At 48.0% G+C, this 18,021-nt stretch overlaps 1 protein-coding gene across 1 annotated transcript; it reads left to right on the plus strand.

Annotated features, from left to right (window-relative positions):
- The first annotated feature begins 1,870 nt into the window (after positions 1–1,870).
- On the plus strand, positions 1,871–17,405 carry LOC119379387 (neuropeptide F receptor). Its single transcript, XM_037648706.2, has 3 exons — positions 1,871–1,979; positions 7,517–8,726; positions 17,335–17,405. Exons 1-3 carry the CDS (start codon positions 1,914–1,916, stop codon positions 17,403–17,405), a joined length of 1,347 nt encoding a protein of 448 aa, XP_037504634.2. The 5' UTR covers positions 1,871–1,913.
- The last annotated feature ends 616 nt before the right edge of the window (positions 17,406–18,021 follow it).

Below are 18,021 nucleotides of genomic sequence, written 5' to 3' on the forward strand. Positions count from 1 at the left end.
ATGTGGTTCTTAAACACCAACAAAGCATCTAGGAATTAGGGGTTAGCGAATATCTGAAACTTCGAATATTCGATTCTAATAGTTCAGTAATCGATTCCATTGGCAAGTCACATTTACTATTCGAAATATTCGAACACCACAAGACTTCATAAGTAGTGAAATCAGCGCAAAGAATTACATGTGCTGAATTTCCCAAAATTTGCTGCGCAAATAGGCCAATTAGTTTCACTTGCCACATCCCCCCCTCCAATTCAATGCGCCTTTGCAAATGTATTCAAGGGTAGTGGCCAGAGCATGGCACTGTGTATGAGGCCGAGCACGTTGTTGCAATAGAGTTGCGAAATTATACTGAACAAAACCACCGAAACAAATGGGGTAGCCATTGCAAAATTAAGAATAAATGCCTACAAATAAGGAAACCCAGCATTATTCTCGGTTACCCTAAGATGAAGCGGTAAACATCGTGCCGATCAGCTGTCATCCTCCCAATTAATAAAACATACTTACAGGATCAAGACAAGATTAACATTTCCCCACTAAGGTGCCTAGTGAGCGGCTGTGTTCGTTGTCTGGAGGAGTGGCGACATGCACAACGGGTCTTCCCGAACATACCAAGCGGCTATCCATCCTTTGTTACAACATTAAATGACTGCATATGTTATGCTGTCAATCACTGGTGTTGTACAGTGCATAAATTTCCTGTATATTATTTGTTGTACAACAAAGTCACCCTTTCATATCTGGTTCGTGAATGAAAAAAGAAAGTTGCAAATTTGACATTCCTACACCCCTACTAGAAATTGTATTACGCCACTCGGAGGGAATTCTTTGCTAAACTTCCACCCTCCTCTGTTTAATAAGTTGTTCGCTTACTGAGGTAACAACTGATTCAGTTCGTCCCTACTTGAAAAAGTCAAGTAATCATCCGTGTAAAAAAATCTCTTAACAATACAATCACCGAAGGCGTCTTCTAAGCAGTTGTCAAGCTTGCTAAGGTATGGATCACTGAGGACGGTGCCAACCTTAGAACCAACGCAAATTCCTGGTCTCTGCACAAAGACGCCTTTTCTCTACCCAATCGGCGTCGACTTTAGGTACACAGGAAGTATTTCCAAAAAATCCCCGTTGAAACGCCACCTCTTCATTCAGTGAGAAAGGTGTTCAATGTCCATGCTAGACATCCGTGGGGATCCTCCTCTGCGAAAAACTGAACGAGCGCCTATATATGAGGTACGCATGTGTCTGAAAAAGTCAAGCAAGGCAGCTCTGCAGGCCACTTGCCAGGTCCAGTGCCCGACAGGCCTTCGAAACTGTTACACTGCGTGTTTTTGTTTTCGAGACATCCGACGGAACTAGGCGCCGCTTAGATTTTTCGCGAGAAGGGGCCCTTGAAGGCGACGGTTTTAGCAAGGCTCACTCGACCACTTCGACTACGTTCTTGCACTTCTGCGGCTTGTCTCGCGCCTGTTTATTCCATACCAACGCTTGTTGCTCAGACTGTTATGGTTTTACGTTTGAAAACCACGATATGATTATGAGAGACGCCGTAGTGGAGGGCTCCGGGGATGTCAACCTGCTGGGGTTTTTTATCGTGCACCTAAATCGAAGCACACGGGCCTCTCGCATTTTGCCCCCTTCGAAATGCGGACGCCGTGGCCGGGATTTGATCCCGCGACCTTCGGCTCAGCAGTCAAACACCATAACCACGAGACCACCGCGGCGGGTATTTCTTGCTCCGGTCGTAAGCTTATTGTCTAATTGAGTGATTCTTTGTTGCTGACTGTCTTAGGAGTAGCTGAAACAACGCGGCTGCACTTCAACGCAGATTCAGCTGTGGCGCTGCCTAGAGCTGCTCATCCCTTGGCCTAGAGGAGGGCCGAGACGACGACCCATTGGCCGGAGGGCAAAGACTAATGGCTGAGACTGGAGCGGGCGCACGTATCATGGAAGGCCTCGGTATGAGTCCTGACGAGCTCATGGTAAGGCTTTAAAGGAACCGTCAGGTAGCAGCTACGCTAAGTATAGTCTGAAAGAACCGGTACTGTGTGACAAAAGTTTGTTGTAATATTCTATTTTTGTTTGCAATTACATTTAGACATCACAGACGTATACTTTTCTTCCTGTAGATGTCTAATTTCTACTTGCCTCTCTCTACAGCCTATAACTCGATTAGGCCACTATAAGAATAATCAAGTCGCCACCTTTGGTGACTTTCATTCAAACGCCATTACATGTTATGCCTTGCTTTTCGGAAGACACATGGGGTTTCTTTCATTCGAAACAAATTTGTGGAAAAACTGCCGCGTAAGAGCAATGCGGCGAAAGGATACGTACATAAAGAGAGCAATCTCTGGTCTGAATTAGGAGGAACAAATCGTGTAGCGCATATACAGGAAAGGATGCAAACGAGTCTGGTAGGAAACAATCGTTTCGCGACGCCCACCTTTACGCCTGGATTCCAGAAACTTGCGCAATTAACCTACACTAACCGACTCTTAGCCAGTGCTAGTAAACAGTAAGCCAACACAACACAAACAGTTCGCCAACCCTGTTCGTTGTGTGCGAGTAAATACGGTACGCTCAGTTGAATGCATGTCATGTTCTGCCATACATATTGGGATCGCTGCGGTCATTTCTTTCAAAGAAGTGACCGCATTGACACCTTTTAATTTATGTCACTCATGTCATGTCATACATGACATTTAAGTAATGCAATTTATGGCATGCCATTCTTACCATTTGCCATGCATGCATGCGAATTCTTGTATACTTACGCAACACTAGTCAACACTTGGCCAAGCAGTGTGGGCTCTACGCGATTGAATTTGGTGCCTGTCTTGGGGTCATTCTGTGCCAAACGTCCCAGACATTGCGCTCGACCCTCTCAGATTGTGTTCTAAAAATTGTGGGCGATCATTTTAGTCCACTATTTGCCCTCCTACCGTATCTTTGCAAGGAAGTTTTTTTGTTTTTTTTTCTGTCCTGAGGAGCGATTTGAATGTTGCCGTATAGCGGGAGAAACCTAGATTTCTGAAAAATCCCTCAAAAATACAATACTACACGGAGCGTCTTCAATAACTTCTGGTTGCTTGAAAAGGAACGGCGCTTTCTTATTTCCCTCAATTTATGACCCCTACTTTGTCTCCCGATATGTTTTGCGGTGAAGCAATACGGCGATTCTGCGGCCACTTCGACAATTTTTTTTTTTTTTGAAAATTCTGCATTGTTATCACGTGGCTGCAGCGCTTGTCCGAGGGTAGGGGTTCCCCCCTTCCGCAGACGGGCTGTTTACAATACTCTCGTCTTTTCGCCACAACCTCGCGTCGCCTGGGTTCGAGATCTTTCAGTGTGACTCACTACAGTCGAACCCGCATATATCTAACTCGCTAAACAACGGGAACAAGTTCGATATTTGGCATAATTCGATATAAAACTTTTACAGAATTCACCATACTTTCCGTGCGAATTTCGGTGCGCAAATTAACTTCACAGCACTACTTTTGCGATTATGCAAGGAAGGCGGCTTACGTCAATACGCGGGGATTTTTTTTTTTTTTTTTCCGCGGTGTGTAGTTGGGTACGCGGGCTATGTTGTAGGCGAGAAAATACGGTATCGATGTAAATAGCGACTCAGCATCTTCATACGCAGCTGTGCGTACTCTTTGGGCGCCGGAAGCCTCTAGTCTTCCTCGACCCTAACGTTGGCGTCGTTTTTCAATATCATATTCAGCGTGCTTCTCGGGATGTCGCACGCAGCGGTGACGTCGACTTGTTTTCTCTACGTTCAACTGTGTTGGCTGTCGCCAGCTTAGCGAAGAACAGCCAGGTTCTTCCGTTTTACGGCAGCAGTTGCGTTAGCAAAAGCAGCTGAGAAGCGAACATCGACCCCCCACGGCGACCGCGACAAGGAATCGCGGGAGAGAGCACGTGATGGCAACTTTCTGCTCGCTCTGCGCGACGCCCTTATGATAATACCGCTCACTCTCCCGAATACATGCGGAAAAGTACCCTTCCGTGAGAAAACGCCCACCTCTGGTGAACGAAAGCCAACTTTCTGGGGTGTATCGCACTGCCCGGTGTTCAATATATCAAGTGTTCTGGCTATTTTTGGTCGATGTGGCCGTAAATTTTCCTATAAATTGACGTTAAAACACTGTCGTGGTCGAAATAGGTCGATATAAAGGATAACTTGATTTACCCGAGTTCGACACGGTCGGGTTTCGCAGCACACGGGAAGCTTGGGAAGGCGCGAGACCGCACGGTCGTCGTGTCTGCCGTGGTCGCCTCGTGCCGAGAGTTCTGGAAAGCTCTGCATGCTGCCAGTCTGCTCGGTGACTTTTGTGGGCGCGCTGCCTGTGACCTTGGCGTGGATTTTCGTGGCGCGTGCTGGGTCGAAGCTGATGCAATTTTCCACTGGCTTTAGAAAGCGCTTTCTTTTGTGTGACGGAATGCCGGTGAGAGCAATTTAATGGATGGTCTTTCAGCTGACGTTTCCCTGGATGCCATCTGACATTCTCGTCCATCCTTGTTTGCTGTTACGCTCCACTGTGGCCAGCAATATCTCACGCTCCATTGAACCAAAATATGAAAGGCTTCATTTCAGCATCTCTCCCTCAAAAGACCGCTCCCTTATGCTTGAGAGATTGGTTCGTTTCAGTGCGATTATCATCTATGCCGGCACCATAGCTCAGAAGAATGTAGCTTTTTATTTCATATTTTCACAAAGTGCACGACTCGCGCCCTTAACGGAAGCGAACGTTTCGGCGAGCAGTCTAGTCTTCGTCAAGGCTGCCTTGACAAGTCTGTACTTGTCGAAACTCCATTCCTTGTTCAAGGATTTTTTCATTACATGTGGCGCATGCTATGCTCAATAAACTTTAAGTTCGTGTGTGTTTACGTAGTACGGAATACGCAGCATGAAATAATCCATTGTGGAACATTTTGGCCACTACCGAAAGACAGCGGCAACTGTGTAGCAGGTGGACACAGACTGTGAAATGGCGCATCAAGCCATTCGTTAAACCATTTCATCGACAGACATTGTGTGGTCGTTTTAGCGGTGGCAAGTCAATGTTCATTTTGTAGAGAGAGCAGTTCGTGCTTAAAACACTGCTCAACAGAGAGAAAGGTAAGCCTATTTTACGGTTTTCTCTTAAGGGACAATAATAAATTGGTTTAGGCTAATGAATTATACTGTAAAAACCCTAGTATCGTTAGTTTCACTACCTTGGTTTTATTAGTAGCTGAGAAAATCAATGTCAGAAGTTTCCCTTTTAAATTTCCCGCCGAAGCCTCCGATAGGGACGTCACGGATTTAGATGTGTGTTTTTTAGTATTTCGGCCGCATTGGCTCAACGAAATTTCCGGAAACTTTGTATTTTAGGTCTCCGGCTCCCTCAGAAGACGATGTGCTTCATTTTTACGGATTATACGTGCCCTAGTAGGTGCCGTCAAAACCTATGACGTCATGACGACTGGTGCGGGAACTGCAAAGTGGCGTCACCACCTGCACTTTCTTTTTGCGCGTTTTCTCGTCTACCAAGCGTCTCCCGGCAGCAAGCATAGTGTTTTCGGTATTGTGAAAGAGGAATTTACTGATACGAGAAAAGTGGTTTTTCTCTTTAGTGTGCCTTTACTATATCACTGGCGATAAAACATCATTTTCCGCCTGCACAATTTAACGCCGACGGTCTAAACGACGTTCTCCACAGTCTAAACGAAGGTCTAAAGCATTCCGTGAAAATGCTTTAGACCCTCGTAAAACGTTACCGTAAGCCATCTTCGTAAGAAGCGCAAAACTACACACAGGGACAGCAAGAAAGACAGACACACAAGCGCTTGACTGCAACTAAGCGTTTATTCGGAAGCGCGACATATAAAAAGGAAAGAAAGAAGACAAACAAAACGCCCACGTGTCATACCGGTTATTACTCATCCATTATTGCCCAACACACCATCCAAAAAACGAAGTTCCTTCTGCGTAAGCGAGATAGACGGTGCACTGACACAATCAATATCATCCCGTTTCATTTCTGCAGCTTCAACTATCAATCTCGTCAACATATCCCTGTTGCGATACAAAATGCAAGTGTTATCAAAGTATGGCACACAGCCACAATCCTTACAGTGGATAGCCAGGTGTCCATCCGCGCCTTTCTGCACCTTATTATCATGTTTTTTTACTCGCTCATTGATACATCTTTCAGTTTGTCCAACGTATGCGCGGCCACACGACATGGGTATCCTATACACAACAGTCTGTGCGCACTGAACATAGTCATTGCGATGGTTAATTTTGCAACACTTTTTTTCTTTCTGAACAGGGCAAGTTTCACTACACAGTTTAGACAGCTTTTCTGGTGCAGACATAACCACTCTTACGCCAGCCTTATTTCCAATCTTCTTAAGATTATGTGCTATGCCGTGGATATAAGGAATAACAGCACACTTTTGCTGTTGCAAGGATATATCATCACGTGGTCGACTTTGATTCTTTAGGTCCCGATAGAGCGATTCGGCGACAGCCGTAACGAGTCTAAGTGGGTAACCTGCCGCCTGCAACCGTGCAACCTGTTGCTCAAAGCTTTTCTGCGTTAGGTGTAGGCAAGATTTCTTTAAAGAACTGAGAAGGCACATACGTGCCACAGACCTCTTTACTGCTTTAGTGTGTGCAGAGGAGAAAGGAAACAAAGGTTTCCCGCTCCTAGGCTCATAAACCCGACAGACATGGTTATCCAAAAACCATAATGTCAGGTCACGAAACTTAAGTGCGTTAGAATTTGGCATTTCGTGTGTTAGTCTTAGGGGCCGACAAGATGTTTCAAATTCTTTAAAGACAAAATCCGCGCAACCTGGAAACTCATTGGAGTCACATTTCAAAAGGACCAAATAATCATACACTTCTTTATTAAGTTACCGTAAGGCCGTTTTCTAGCTGTAGAAAAACCCCCACCCAAGCTCTTCCGTTTTCTAGCATAACATGTGAACGAGAATCTGCTGCAATAAAATTGTTCTCTCAGTTCGCACCGCGTGCTTGTGTGCTATCCCCATGCTTGTGCCGTATCTTTACACATTTTTAGGACCTGTTTTCTGCCTGAGCAGTCACAGTACAATGTATGCACACTACCATAAGTCGACATTCTGTCGTGGAAATTCCTTAACAAATTGCTAACATGATTTCGCCAAATGGCATGTTCAGAAAAGTGAGACACACAGATCATCGAGTTCTGCATTATGTGATATTATACCGCATGTCTCGTTTCTGTACAGATATGTGTGATGCATCAACCATGCATTTCCGTCTTTCCCTTCGCCGTGTGTAAAGTCGACAGTTCCACGATTTCTATATCAACGTAGAATAATGAGGCAAAGTAAATAGCAACAGCATGCCGCCTTAAAAGAGTGAAAGTTATTACGCTTTCACTTTGTTCAACATAACTGATTACTATTCGAAGCTGCCTCTCACTTGTGCACAAAGTATCTGTGGGCATTAGCAGTTGCCTCTGTTCACATGCAGGCCCTTCTGTCTCAAAACAAGAGCGGCAACGATACAGCGGAGCTACACCGACAGCTAGAGAGACGTCTACTCTCGTTTCTTGACCGGAGGGCTATCGACAGCGACACGCTAGCCGCACTGCTTGCAGCGTACACGCTGCTTATCCTCACTGGCGCCACGGGCAACGGGCTGGTCTGCCTGGCGGTGGCGCGGCGACCCAAGATGCGCACGGCACGCAATTTGCTGATTGTGAACCTGGCGGCTGCCGACCTCCTGCTGTGCCTCTTCACCATGCCATTCTCGCTGGTGGAAATTGCGCTCAAGACCTGGCCCCTGGGCGGCACCACGTGCAAGCTGGTAGCCGGCCTGCAGGCCACCAGCGTCTTTGTCTCGACGCTGAGCATCACGGCCATCGCCATTGACCGCTACCTCGTTATTGTCTATCCGACCAAGCAGCACTGGTGCTTCTCGGCACTGGTCGGCATGCCGCTCATCTGGCTGCTGGCGCTGCTTCTCTCCGTGCCCATGTTCATGTACCGGGTGCTCGACCACATTGAGCTACCGGATCCCGTGCGAGGCACAGTCGTACACCTCGAATACTGCGTCGAGCACTGGCCTATCGAGGAGGGCCGGTTCTACTACTCTATCTTCTCAATCGTGTTCCAGTACTTCGTGCCCATCACCACCGTGACCGTGGCCTACGCGAGTATTTGCCGCCGCCTGCGCGTGCGGCTCGTAGCCAAGGCTGGCCCGCTGAACCAGAGCGCACCTCGTCAGCAGCACGACAAGCGCCGCATGCACCGCACCAATGTGCTCCTGGTGGCCATCGCCGCCATATTCGCCGCGAGCTGGCTGCCGCTGCACATCCTCAACCTGGTGGCCGACTCGACGCCCAGCCTTACGGCAGACTCTCGCCTGTATCGTGTCTACTTCGCCTGCTGCCACATGGCCGGCATGAGCTCGGCCTGTTCGAATCCACTGCTCTACGGATGGCTCAACGACAATTTTCGACGAGAGTTCCGGCGCATCCTGTCCACCTGCTGTCCACGGCTGCGAGCCAGGCGTGCGTCGGCTACTGGCCCGCCATCGGAGAGCCGGCCGCTCACGGGACAGGCGCTCGTGCTATTTCGCCGCCAACAGCGGCCTCACACCCAAGATACCTGCGTGGAAGCCGCCCCACCGCGACCAGCCGAAGACCAGTACGAGACACTTATCGTTCTCAGCCAGCCATGAACTCGACGACCGCCTACAAAATTTTACAAAAAAAACTGTCTTCATACTGTCTTGAATATTCTGGTACGGCTCACTGTAAAGTTATGAAGCGTCAGGACTTTTCAAAGCGCACTCGATGCTTCGAAGTGAGCTGTGCTTTTGCGTTATTCAGTTGAAATGCGCCTTTCTTTTAAACAGTAGCGCCCTACTTTAGGCTAAGACACTGCAAGTGAAGCCGCCCTATTATGCCTGTACTTGCGAATTATCGTGGTGCGTCACTTTATCTGAAACTAAACGTTCTGTATTCCGGAAACATTGCGGAATCGAGGAGAATTTTCGGGTAAAGCATGCTTTGGTGCCGACTCCGTGGCTGTCATAGGCGAGCGCAGGGTTCCCCTTGGGGGGGGGGGGGGGGGTAGGGGGGGGGGGACAGTTTCGTCGCAGCGTCTCCCCCCTTCCCTTTTTGGTCGAATCCAAACGACGGCATGCTTCATAATGGATGAAAAAAAAATAAAATGAAGCGATAACGTGCTTGTCACAATGGCCTGCGTTTGGCCCGTGTCTTTTAGGGAGTAAAGATGGGAAGATGCAGCAGTGTCGTTAAAAAGCTGCTCTTTAAACAATTACGGGACAGGCGCGACAGAGTGCAAGTGTGGGGTGTGTACCCGCGCGCATGCCTACGGTAGCAGCTATGTGCTAGCTTGAAGGTCACACAACTTAACGCGACGCGTTGGAGAATCGGCATTCCTTGTTTAAAGAAACGCTCCCTTGGAACCAGACCTGAGGCGGTGTTCGTCATATTAATCATATGCTCAGATTGTTTTCAGGAACTTCATTTTTCGGAAGGAGACTTGCAGCTCAATGGCATCGTCACTTGTTCAATGCCCATACTTTTTTCCCTTTCCAGGTAAATGTACATTTTGGCCCTTCCTACTGAGTTATGTTCAGTGGTCTAGGGCGAAAAAAAAAAACTTGTGCAACGTTGACACCATTTCCCATCTCTGAGTGATTAATTATAACAAGGCAAGAACCGAAAGCTGGGGTATCCTGAGAATGGTCCGTGTAAAATTTGCATCTGTAGTTTCGAGTCTCTTGACAATGTAATATCAAGTTTCTTGTGAAATAAAGGGCCTGGATATGCTCGGTGTTGAAATTTGCATCTGAAGTGTGGATGATGTTGACAACATGGTAACGCTCCGTAAAGAACTCCAATTTTGTGTCAGAGCAAATCTGCGATGCAGAAAATTCGTGGGGCAGCAACATTCATATGAGAAGGAATTACCAGCGTGTTCGCCTTTCTGCTGTAGACGCCGCTGTAGACATTCGTTTTCACCGGCGTGAGTGACTGCACACGATGACGTTCTTCCTCGGGCTCGTAGTTTTTCACGGTCCCACTTTCGCTGCCTGTCAGTACTGCTGCTGTCGGCGCCGTTCCACTTTTTCAATCTTTTTTTTTTTTTATCCGGCATGAACGCGCTGCGCCGTCTCGGCGTCTTTCTCCATATTTGCTTTTTTGTGTGTGTGCGTGAGCACGTGAGCGCGCTCCGCCAACTGCGCCGTCTCCATTTTTCGTCTATTTTTAAGGCGAAAGCCTGAAGTGCCTCATCAAGCGCAAAATTTGACTGTCGGCGTCGGCGTCCCGCGGCGTCGGGGACGAGTGATGGAAAAAATCGTATTACGCGATGACGTCACAGATCGCCAAAATGTGTTACGTCATCATGACGTCACAAATTTTGGCATGACTTCACGTCACGTGGCTCGACGTCAGATGATGCCGTCATCACATGACACCGTAGCTTGGTCAAAGTGCGCAGATCACGGAGGCAGTGCAAAGCCAGGAGAGGTGCCTCCGATCCTGGAGGCAATGCAAAACCACGCTAGGTGCGCAAAGCTTTCGGAGGGTGACGGGACAGGATCAATAGATCGACTGAGAAGAAGATGGCTTCCTCCTTCGAGTCGTCTTAAGTGAATGCAAAAGGGACCCTGTGAGTTTGTTTTTGTCCATTTTGTCTACGCAGTGTCGCGAGCTGCCCAAGATACCCCTCCTGGAAACGCATGGGCTAAAGGTAAACAGTTTCGTTGCAATAAAGAAAAAAATGCTATTGTATTTTAAGAGAGCAGCGCGATAAACGAGCGCGATAAATATCGTGGCTCTGTGGTAGAACGCCTGCTTGCCACGCAGACGGCGTGGGTTCCATTCTCACTCGAACCTAAGCTTTCTATTATTTATTTTATTTGCATCTCTCTCAATTTTTCTGTCACGGACAAGATGATCATTTTTCGCTCACGACCAACGACGCCGGCACCGGAATTTCTGCGAAACGAGCTCTTTAGCGCTATCGCATTAAAACTGGAAATGAGAGCTTAGAAGTTTGGCAGCTCGTATTAAAATGACAAACAAATGACAAATCGTTGGTACCACGTGAGATCGAACACGCATGTCGCTCGTTAATTTCCTTTTGTCTGGGATTTCGATACGTTGTGTGCGCATATTCAAAGTGCACGGAATCAAAAATCTTATTTCCGAAAAACGCTCACAGCGCACTAAAAAAATATTTCAAGGTGGCGCGCAGGCATCCCGTTATCACTTACCGCAATAATTTTCGATTTCACGGCCGCATTTATTACAACCGTTGTTGCGAAAATTTTTGCAGCTGGTTTTAATACGCATCATTGTTCATTACATCCATGCTTTTTTTATGCTGTCCACAAAAGAAAAACAATGTGGAAAAATGGCAACTATGGCCCAAGTTAAAAAGAAACATTCGCAACAACGTGTATAGTTAGCGTTAAATGCTGCCGTGAAATCGAAAAGTATTGCGCCTTGAAGCGTATCCTATTCCACACAAACTTCATAATAATGTCATATATAGATCAAAGCCTCTGCAACATTTCTGCAAAAGAATATTTTCCTACAGGCACTGTAGAACAAGAAAAAAATAAGGCAGCTATGCACTAGTGGTGCGAAGACTGCGGAAACAGCGGAGCTGGTGGCCTTCCCCTCCTCCTCACCCTCACTTCCCTTTCGCACGCCCTCGCTATGATGAAGTATACATGGCTATGCTATGCTATACCCTCTCCCCTCCTCCTCACCCTCACTTTCCTTTCCCACGCCCTCGCTATGATGTATACATGGCTATTCTATGCTTCACCCTTTCCCCTCCTCCTCACCCTCAGTTCCCTTTCCCACGCCCTCGCTATGATGAAGTATACATGGCTGTGCTATGCTATACCCTCTCCCCTCCTCCTCACCCTCACTTTCCTTTCGCACGCCCTCGCTATGATGTATACATGGCTATTCTATGCTTCACCATTTCCCCTCCTCCTCACCCTCAGTTCCCTTTCCCACGCCCTCGCTATGATGAAGTATACATGGCTATGCTATGCTATACCCTCTCCCCTCCTCCTCACCCTCACTTTCCTTTCGCACGCCCTCGCTATGATGTATACATGGCTATTCTATGCTTCACCCTTTCCCCTCCTCCTCACCCTCAGTTCCCTTTCCCACGCCCTCGCTATGATGAAGTATACATGGCTATGCTATGCTATACCCTCTCCCCTCCTCCTCACCCTCACTTTCCTTTCGCACGCCCTCGCTATGATGAAGTATACATGGCTGTGCTATGCTATACCCTCTCCCCTCCTCCTCACCCTCACTTTCCTTTCGCACGCCCTCGCTATGATGTATACATGGCTATTCTATGCTTCACCATTTCCCCTCCTCCTCACCCTCAGTTCCCTTTCCCACGCCCTCGCTATGATGAAGTATACATGGCTATTCTATGCTTCACTCTCTCCCCTCCTCCTCACCCTCAGTTCCCTTTCCCACGCCCTCGCTATGATGTATACATGGCTATTCTATGCTTCACCCTCTCCCCTCCTCCTCACCCTCAGTTCCCTTTCCCACGCCCTCGCTATGATGAAGTATACATGGCTATGCTATGCCATACCCTCTCCCCTCCTCCTCACCATCAGTTCCCTTTCCCACGACCTCGCTATGATGAAGTATACATGGCTATGCTATGCCATACCCTCTCCCCTCCTCCTCCTCAGCCTCACTTTCCTTTCGCACGCCCTCGCTATGATGTATACATGGCTATTCTATGCTTCACCCTCTCCCCTCCTCCTCACCCTCAGTTCCCTTTCCTACGCCCTCGCTATGATGAAGTATAGACCTTTTCACAGACGGCTCCCTGGGCGCCGCCATAGTACTCTTTGGGCTGCGCTAAATAGTCGTGACCCCTCAAAAATGCACTAGCGAGGCTGTGACCTCGGCCTTTGTACTCCCGCGCAGCCCAGCATGGCGGCGTTTTTTCTCTCCTGTGAAAATATGTATACATGCCTATGCTATGCTATACCCTGTCTCCTCCTCCTCACCCTCACTTTCCTTTCGTACGTCCGTGCTATGATGAAGTATACATGGCTATGCTATGCTTTACCCTCTCCCCTTCTCCTCAACCTCACTTCCTTTTCCACCCCCTTGCTATACTGTAATATAGATGCTGACTATGATATGCTTTCTTTCTCTCTCTCTCTCTTTCGTTCTTTCTTTCTGTCTCTTTCTCTATCCCTTTCTTTCTCTTTTCTCTTTCTCTTTTTCTTCCTCTCTTTCTTTCTGTTTCTCTCCATGTTGTTCTCGTTCTCTCACCCATAGCAATGCAATCACATCGTTCGCATAAATGCTTGCTTTGCTAGCGTGCCTGGATAGCCTAGACCGGCAGTAAATAAAAATGTGCCTGCATAGCTGAATGGTTACGGCGCTCGCCTTCGGCCCGTGGTTACCCGGATTCGAATCCCGCCTCGCCGAGAATTTTTTGTTTTCTTTCTTAAATGCGAAGCATTTCTTAGCGAACCAAATAGACTTTGAGCGTTTCTATCTATCTATCTATCTATCTATCTATCTATCTATCTATCTATCTATCTATCTATCTATCTATCTATCTATCTATCTATCTATCTATCTATCTATCTATCTATCTATCTAGCCACCTACGTCTGGGCTCTCTCCTGGTCACCTCATTAACTCGGTGTTGACCAAAATTGGCACGGGAGGGTATGAGGGTATGAAGAACATGACTGCTTGGTCATGACGCCAATAACGCGACAATCCAGGCGTGTACGTCATGAAATCCTTTCCTCCAGCCACGCGTGGTACATACCCCTAACTACGGGCCGAGGAATGCGTGTATGTGCCACAAGTGAGTCACAGTTTATATCTACCCAGGTACGGCGAGAACAGACATATAGGCAGTTATAGTTTAGCGTTAGCGTGATAGCGGGGGTTAAGGGAATAGCGTTACCGTGCCGCAAACGTTGGTTGCGGAAAGCGTGTTTTAGTTTAGCGGGATAGCGTTTACGTGCCCAAGCCGGGACGGTGGCGCCCCCTAGCGAAGGGTGAATGCGTTAAAAAAAAGTGAAAAGAACAAAACCGAGAATGCTTGCCTGTATCCCCGCACACAGCAATATTACTCCTTTTGTTAGCGAAAATAAAAGTAAATAAATATGAACTAAGCACAAAAAGCGAAAATTTTCATGTTGCAGACTTGTTTACACCGATCTTCTAGATAGGCCTAGGGACGTTTGAAATGGGAAGCAATCTCAAAAACTACGCTAAGTTATCCGTAATACCGTGTCGTCGAAGCTACCTGAAGGCAAGCGAAGCCATTTCGCACAGTCGTTTGCTACGAAAGAAGTGGATCCGTCCACATCAATGCTAAATTCAGTTCGAAGCGGGCGTCGAAAACCGCCGCCATGTTTTACGTACACTACGTTAACCACGCAAACACGCTAACGCTAAATCTGAAAAATAGCGTGCGTACGGTAAACGCTACGGGTCACGTACGGTACTGCGCATGCGCATTTCGGTCCCGCTATTCCGGTAAGCCCGCTATTCCGTTAAGCCCGCTAAACTATAACTGTCTATTGGTTACTGAAACGGGAGAGCGTCAAGAAAATTCGCCATCAGACGAGCTTACCCGACGAATGCAAAGAATAAAATTGAGGATCCCGGCAGGAATCGAACCCAGGCATTCTGCTGGCAATCACGTATTCTACCACAGAGACACTCCGGGTCTTAATACTGCTATGGAAAAAGACCCTATGCGCCAGAATCATGACGGTGCAACGTAGCGGTTGCAGTGCCGGCTGGTAATAAACATTACTTATGTAATCCTATGATACAGACCTCATGTCGTCTTAACGTCAATTTTGGTTCCAGTGTTTGCTAGGCTTTTATAACAGTCGAATAAACAATATATATGCACTCCTACGACTCAGCAAGCTATATTCAAGCGCTGCTCGACCCCGGAGCAATACACCAACGTATTCTACGTGTGATATTCACAACATCGCACGCGACATGTGAATCGCACTGTAGCGTGCGCTTTGTTTCAGTAAAACTGACATCTGTGCTTTAACATTAGTGCTGACGTTACGTCAGACCATAAGTTACGCTTTAAACGTCAGTGTAGTCGGCGTGCCTGGTAAGCGCACGATGCGCACATAGCTATTCCATTTACAAAAAACGTCGTCCACCTCGTAACCCTTGGCTCAAAGCCAAAAAAATGCAGCATAGACAGCTACTCGCTCACTGTTTCGCATGAAACCGATTCCCACAATGCGTGGGGTCTGCCGAACTTTTATTCTCCTCCTCCTCTCCACTTCTTTTCTTCTCTCCTCCTTTCTGCACACAATCCGGCGCCTAACCTCGAGCTTAAACAGCTCCTCTGATCACAGATAGTCAAAGAAGCGAGTTTTTCAAAGAAGCTCGTCTTCAAAAAATAAAATAAAAATACTCCGGTCCCAATTTTAACGAAAATTTTTCATCGAAGACCACTATGTAAGTCAAAACACGTTTTCAATATTATGTGTCCTCATTTGCTTTGTTCACAAAACGTAACAGGCCAAAGGCCTATGCCGAGTGTGCTGGCTTCATTGTATTTGCTGGTTGTTGTCAGCTTGCATTGTGCATAAATCTACAGTTTTATGTTGCTGCAGAATAACTTCGCTCTGGTGGCTTGTTTTCAACAAAAATATATTCTCAGATTATATTGGTGCCTAGCGTGTGCGGGCGTGTGCTGCTGCCGTCTTATAAACAGCACGCGAGGCACCGCGAGCACATGTTTTAGCTGCCTTTGCAAAAACCCTCCTTGCACACACAAATCATCTCTGTGCAGCAGCAAATGAGTTCCACCAGCAGCAGGTGCTGCCTGCTTTCCTTCCACCGCGTGCACTGGATACTGCAAGCATCCTCTCCATTTGACGCACACTGTGTCCGAATAACAGTTGTAAAGAACGTGGTTGATCCCTGCGTCATAGGAATCGGTATAACACGAAAGTGAACCGTGTCTTCACAGAAGTAGTTGATTGTTTACTGTGCATTGATGTACGAGAGCTTGCACGATGTCTACGGGTGTTTCGCAGCTATAACACCGTTGTACATGGATGCACCCACATTGACGCCTTGTGGCACGTCTCCATCCCAGCGACTAACTTCCATGATGTTGACTTAACCCTTGTGTTAGCTGAAGTTGCAAACATACAGCGGACGCGCTGACATCATAGGTCGGCACCATAAGAGAATACTCACTCATACTCATTCACCCTAATTTTTTCAGGCTTCACGCTCAGTCACGTTCATACTATCGTGTACTCACGCTGTGATGTGTGGTACGCGTTTGAATTGTGCGCCTTTGAAAAGTGCACGTCATAAAGAGAGAGACGACAAGGAGTGCGCGCGCGGAGGTGAGCACAGTGCCGAATGGAAGACGACGACGGCGAATACCTTCACGAGGGCGTGAGGCGCAAGGGTTCGACGGACAAGTGGCCCAATAAGAAGACAGCACGGAGCATGTGAGGGGCCAATCAACTGTCAACGCGGTGTTCGAGCAGTGTCCAATGAAGAGTAGATAGGTGGACCCGAGGGCGAGAAAAGCCTTGCGCACGGAAGAGAAGAGAGGGGAGTTCGAAGGGAACGAGACAAGCAGATGGTTGTCACCGGACCGGGTGCTGAAGATGGGCCGTCGGGTTGCGGACCCGTGCCTCCAGGACTTCAACCGGCCGGGGCTTCCTGCCATCGAGTTCCCATGCGAGACTATAACCGTGGTGCGCGGACTCCACCCCAAGGCCTGCAGACTCCGGTGCTGGCAAGCAACCTAGCAGCAGCAGTTGGGCTACGGGCCCAAGCTGTGCGTCCAGCTGCTTAACCAGTTTGCCGCTCGCTCCTCATCGTGCCGCCGAGCAACCACCGTTCCCTCGTCAACGCCAGCCAGACCAGCCAACTCAACCAGTCAAGCCTCCATGGGTTGGTGACACCGAACTCGAATTCTTCTCCGCTCCACCACTCAGCTGCGTCAGAACTAGACCCTATAGTTTAGATCTTTGAAGTCGCATTTTGTTCGTTGTTAAAAGTGTTTTAAGGTGTGCAGTGAACTTTTGATTAAGTGTTTACCTGTGTAGAGGTATTTCTCCTTCAGTGTATAACTAAAAGTTGTTTGTGTTGTTTGTTAAACCAACGGCTTTGTCCTTGATAAAGCTCTCCGACGCTCAATCTTAGAGAGCTATCGTAAACAGAAAAAAACCTGCATCACAAATTGGCGTCCGCGACAGGACGCCAATTTGTGGTGCAGGCGACGACGTCGAAACAATGTCCAGCACGAGAGCGCGCGGCGCAGAGGTTCAACGTGCAAGTGCCCAATAGGAAGTCACCACGGAGATTCCAGAGGCCAATAGTTGGGCACCACGAAGCTTCATGGCCAAAATCAGGACAGGACAAGTGGGTCAGAGTTTAAAAAAAAAGCCTGGGTCGTGGAAGATTGAGGGGAGAGTTCGAAGCGAACGAGACAAGGAGAAGGTTGTCACCGGACCGGGCACTGAAGATGGGCCGTCGGGTTGCAGACCCGAGCAACCAAAACTTCAACCGGCCGTGGCCTCCTGCCATCGAGTTCCCGTGCGAGACCATAGCCATGGTGCGCGGACTCCACCCCAAGGCCTGCGGACTCAGGTGTCGGCAGGCAACGTAGCAGCAGCGGTTGGGTTACGGGCCCAAGCTGTGCGTCGAGCTGCCTGGCCAGGTTGCCCTGGCATCTCAGCGCGTCGCCCAGCAGCCACCGTTCACTTGTCAACGCCAGCCAGACCCGCAAACTCAATCAGTCAAGCCTTCGCTAGTTGGTGAGACCGAACTAGTATTATTCCCCGTTCCGCCGCTCAGCTGCCTCAGAACTATACTCCATAGTTTAGGTCCTTGAACTTGTATTTTGTGTGCCGTTAGATGTTCTTAACGTGTGCAGTGAACTTTTTATTACGTGTTTACCTGT

The sequence above is a fragment of the Rhipicephalus sanguineus genome, chromosome 1, assembly GCF_013339695.2.
Source record: "Rhipicephalus sanguineus isolate Rsan-2018 chromosome 1, BIME_Rsan_1.4, whole genome shotgun sequence".
NCBI classification, from domain to species: Eukaryota; Metazoa; Arthropoda; class Arachnida; order Ixodida; family Ixodidae; genus Rhipicephalus; species Rhipicephalus sanguineus.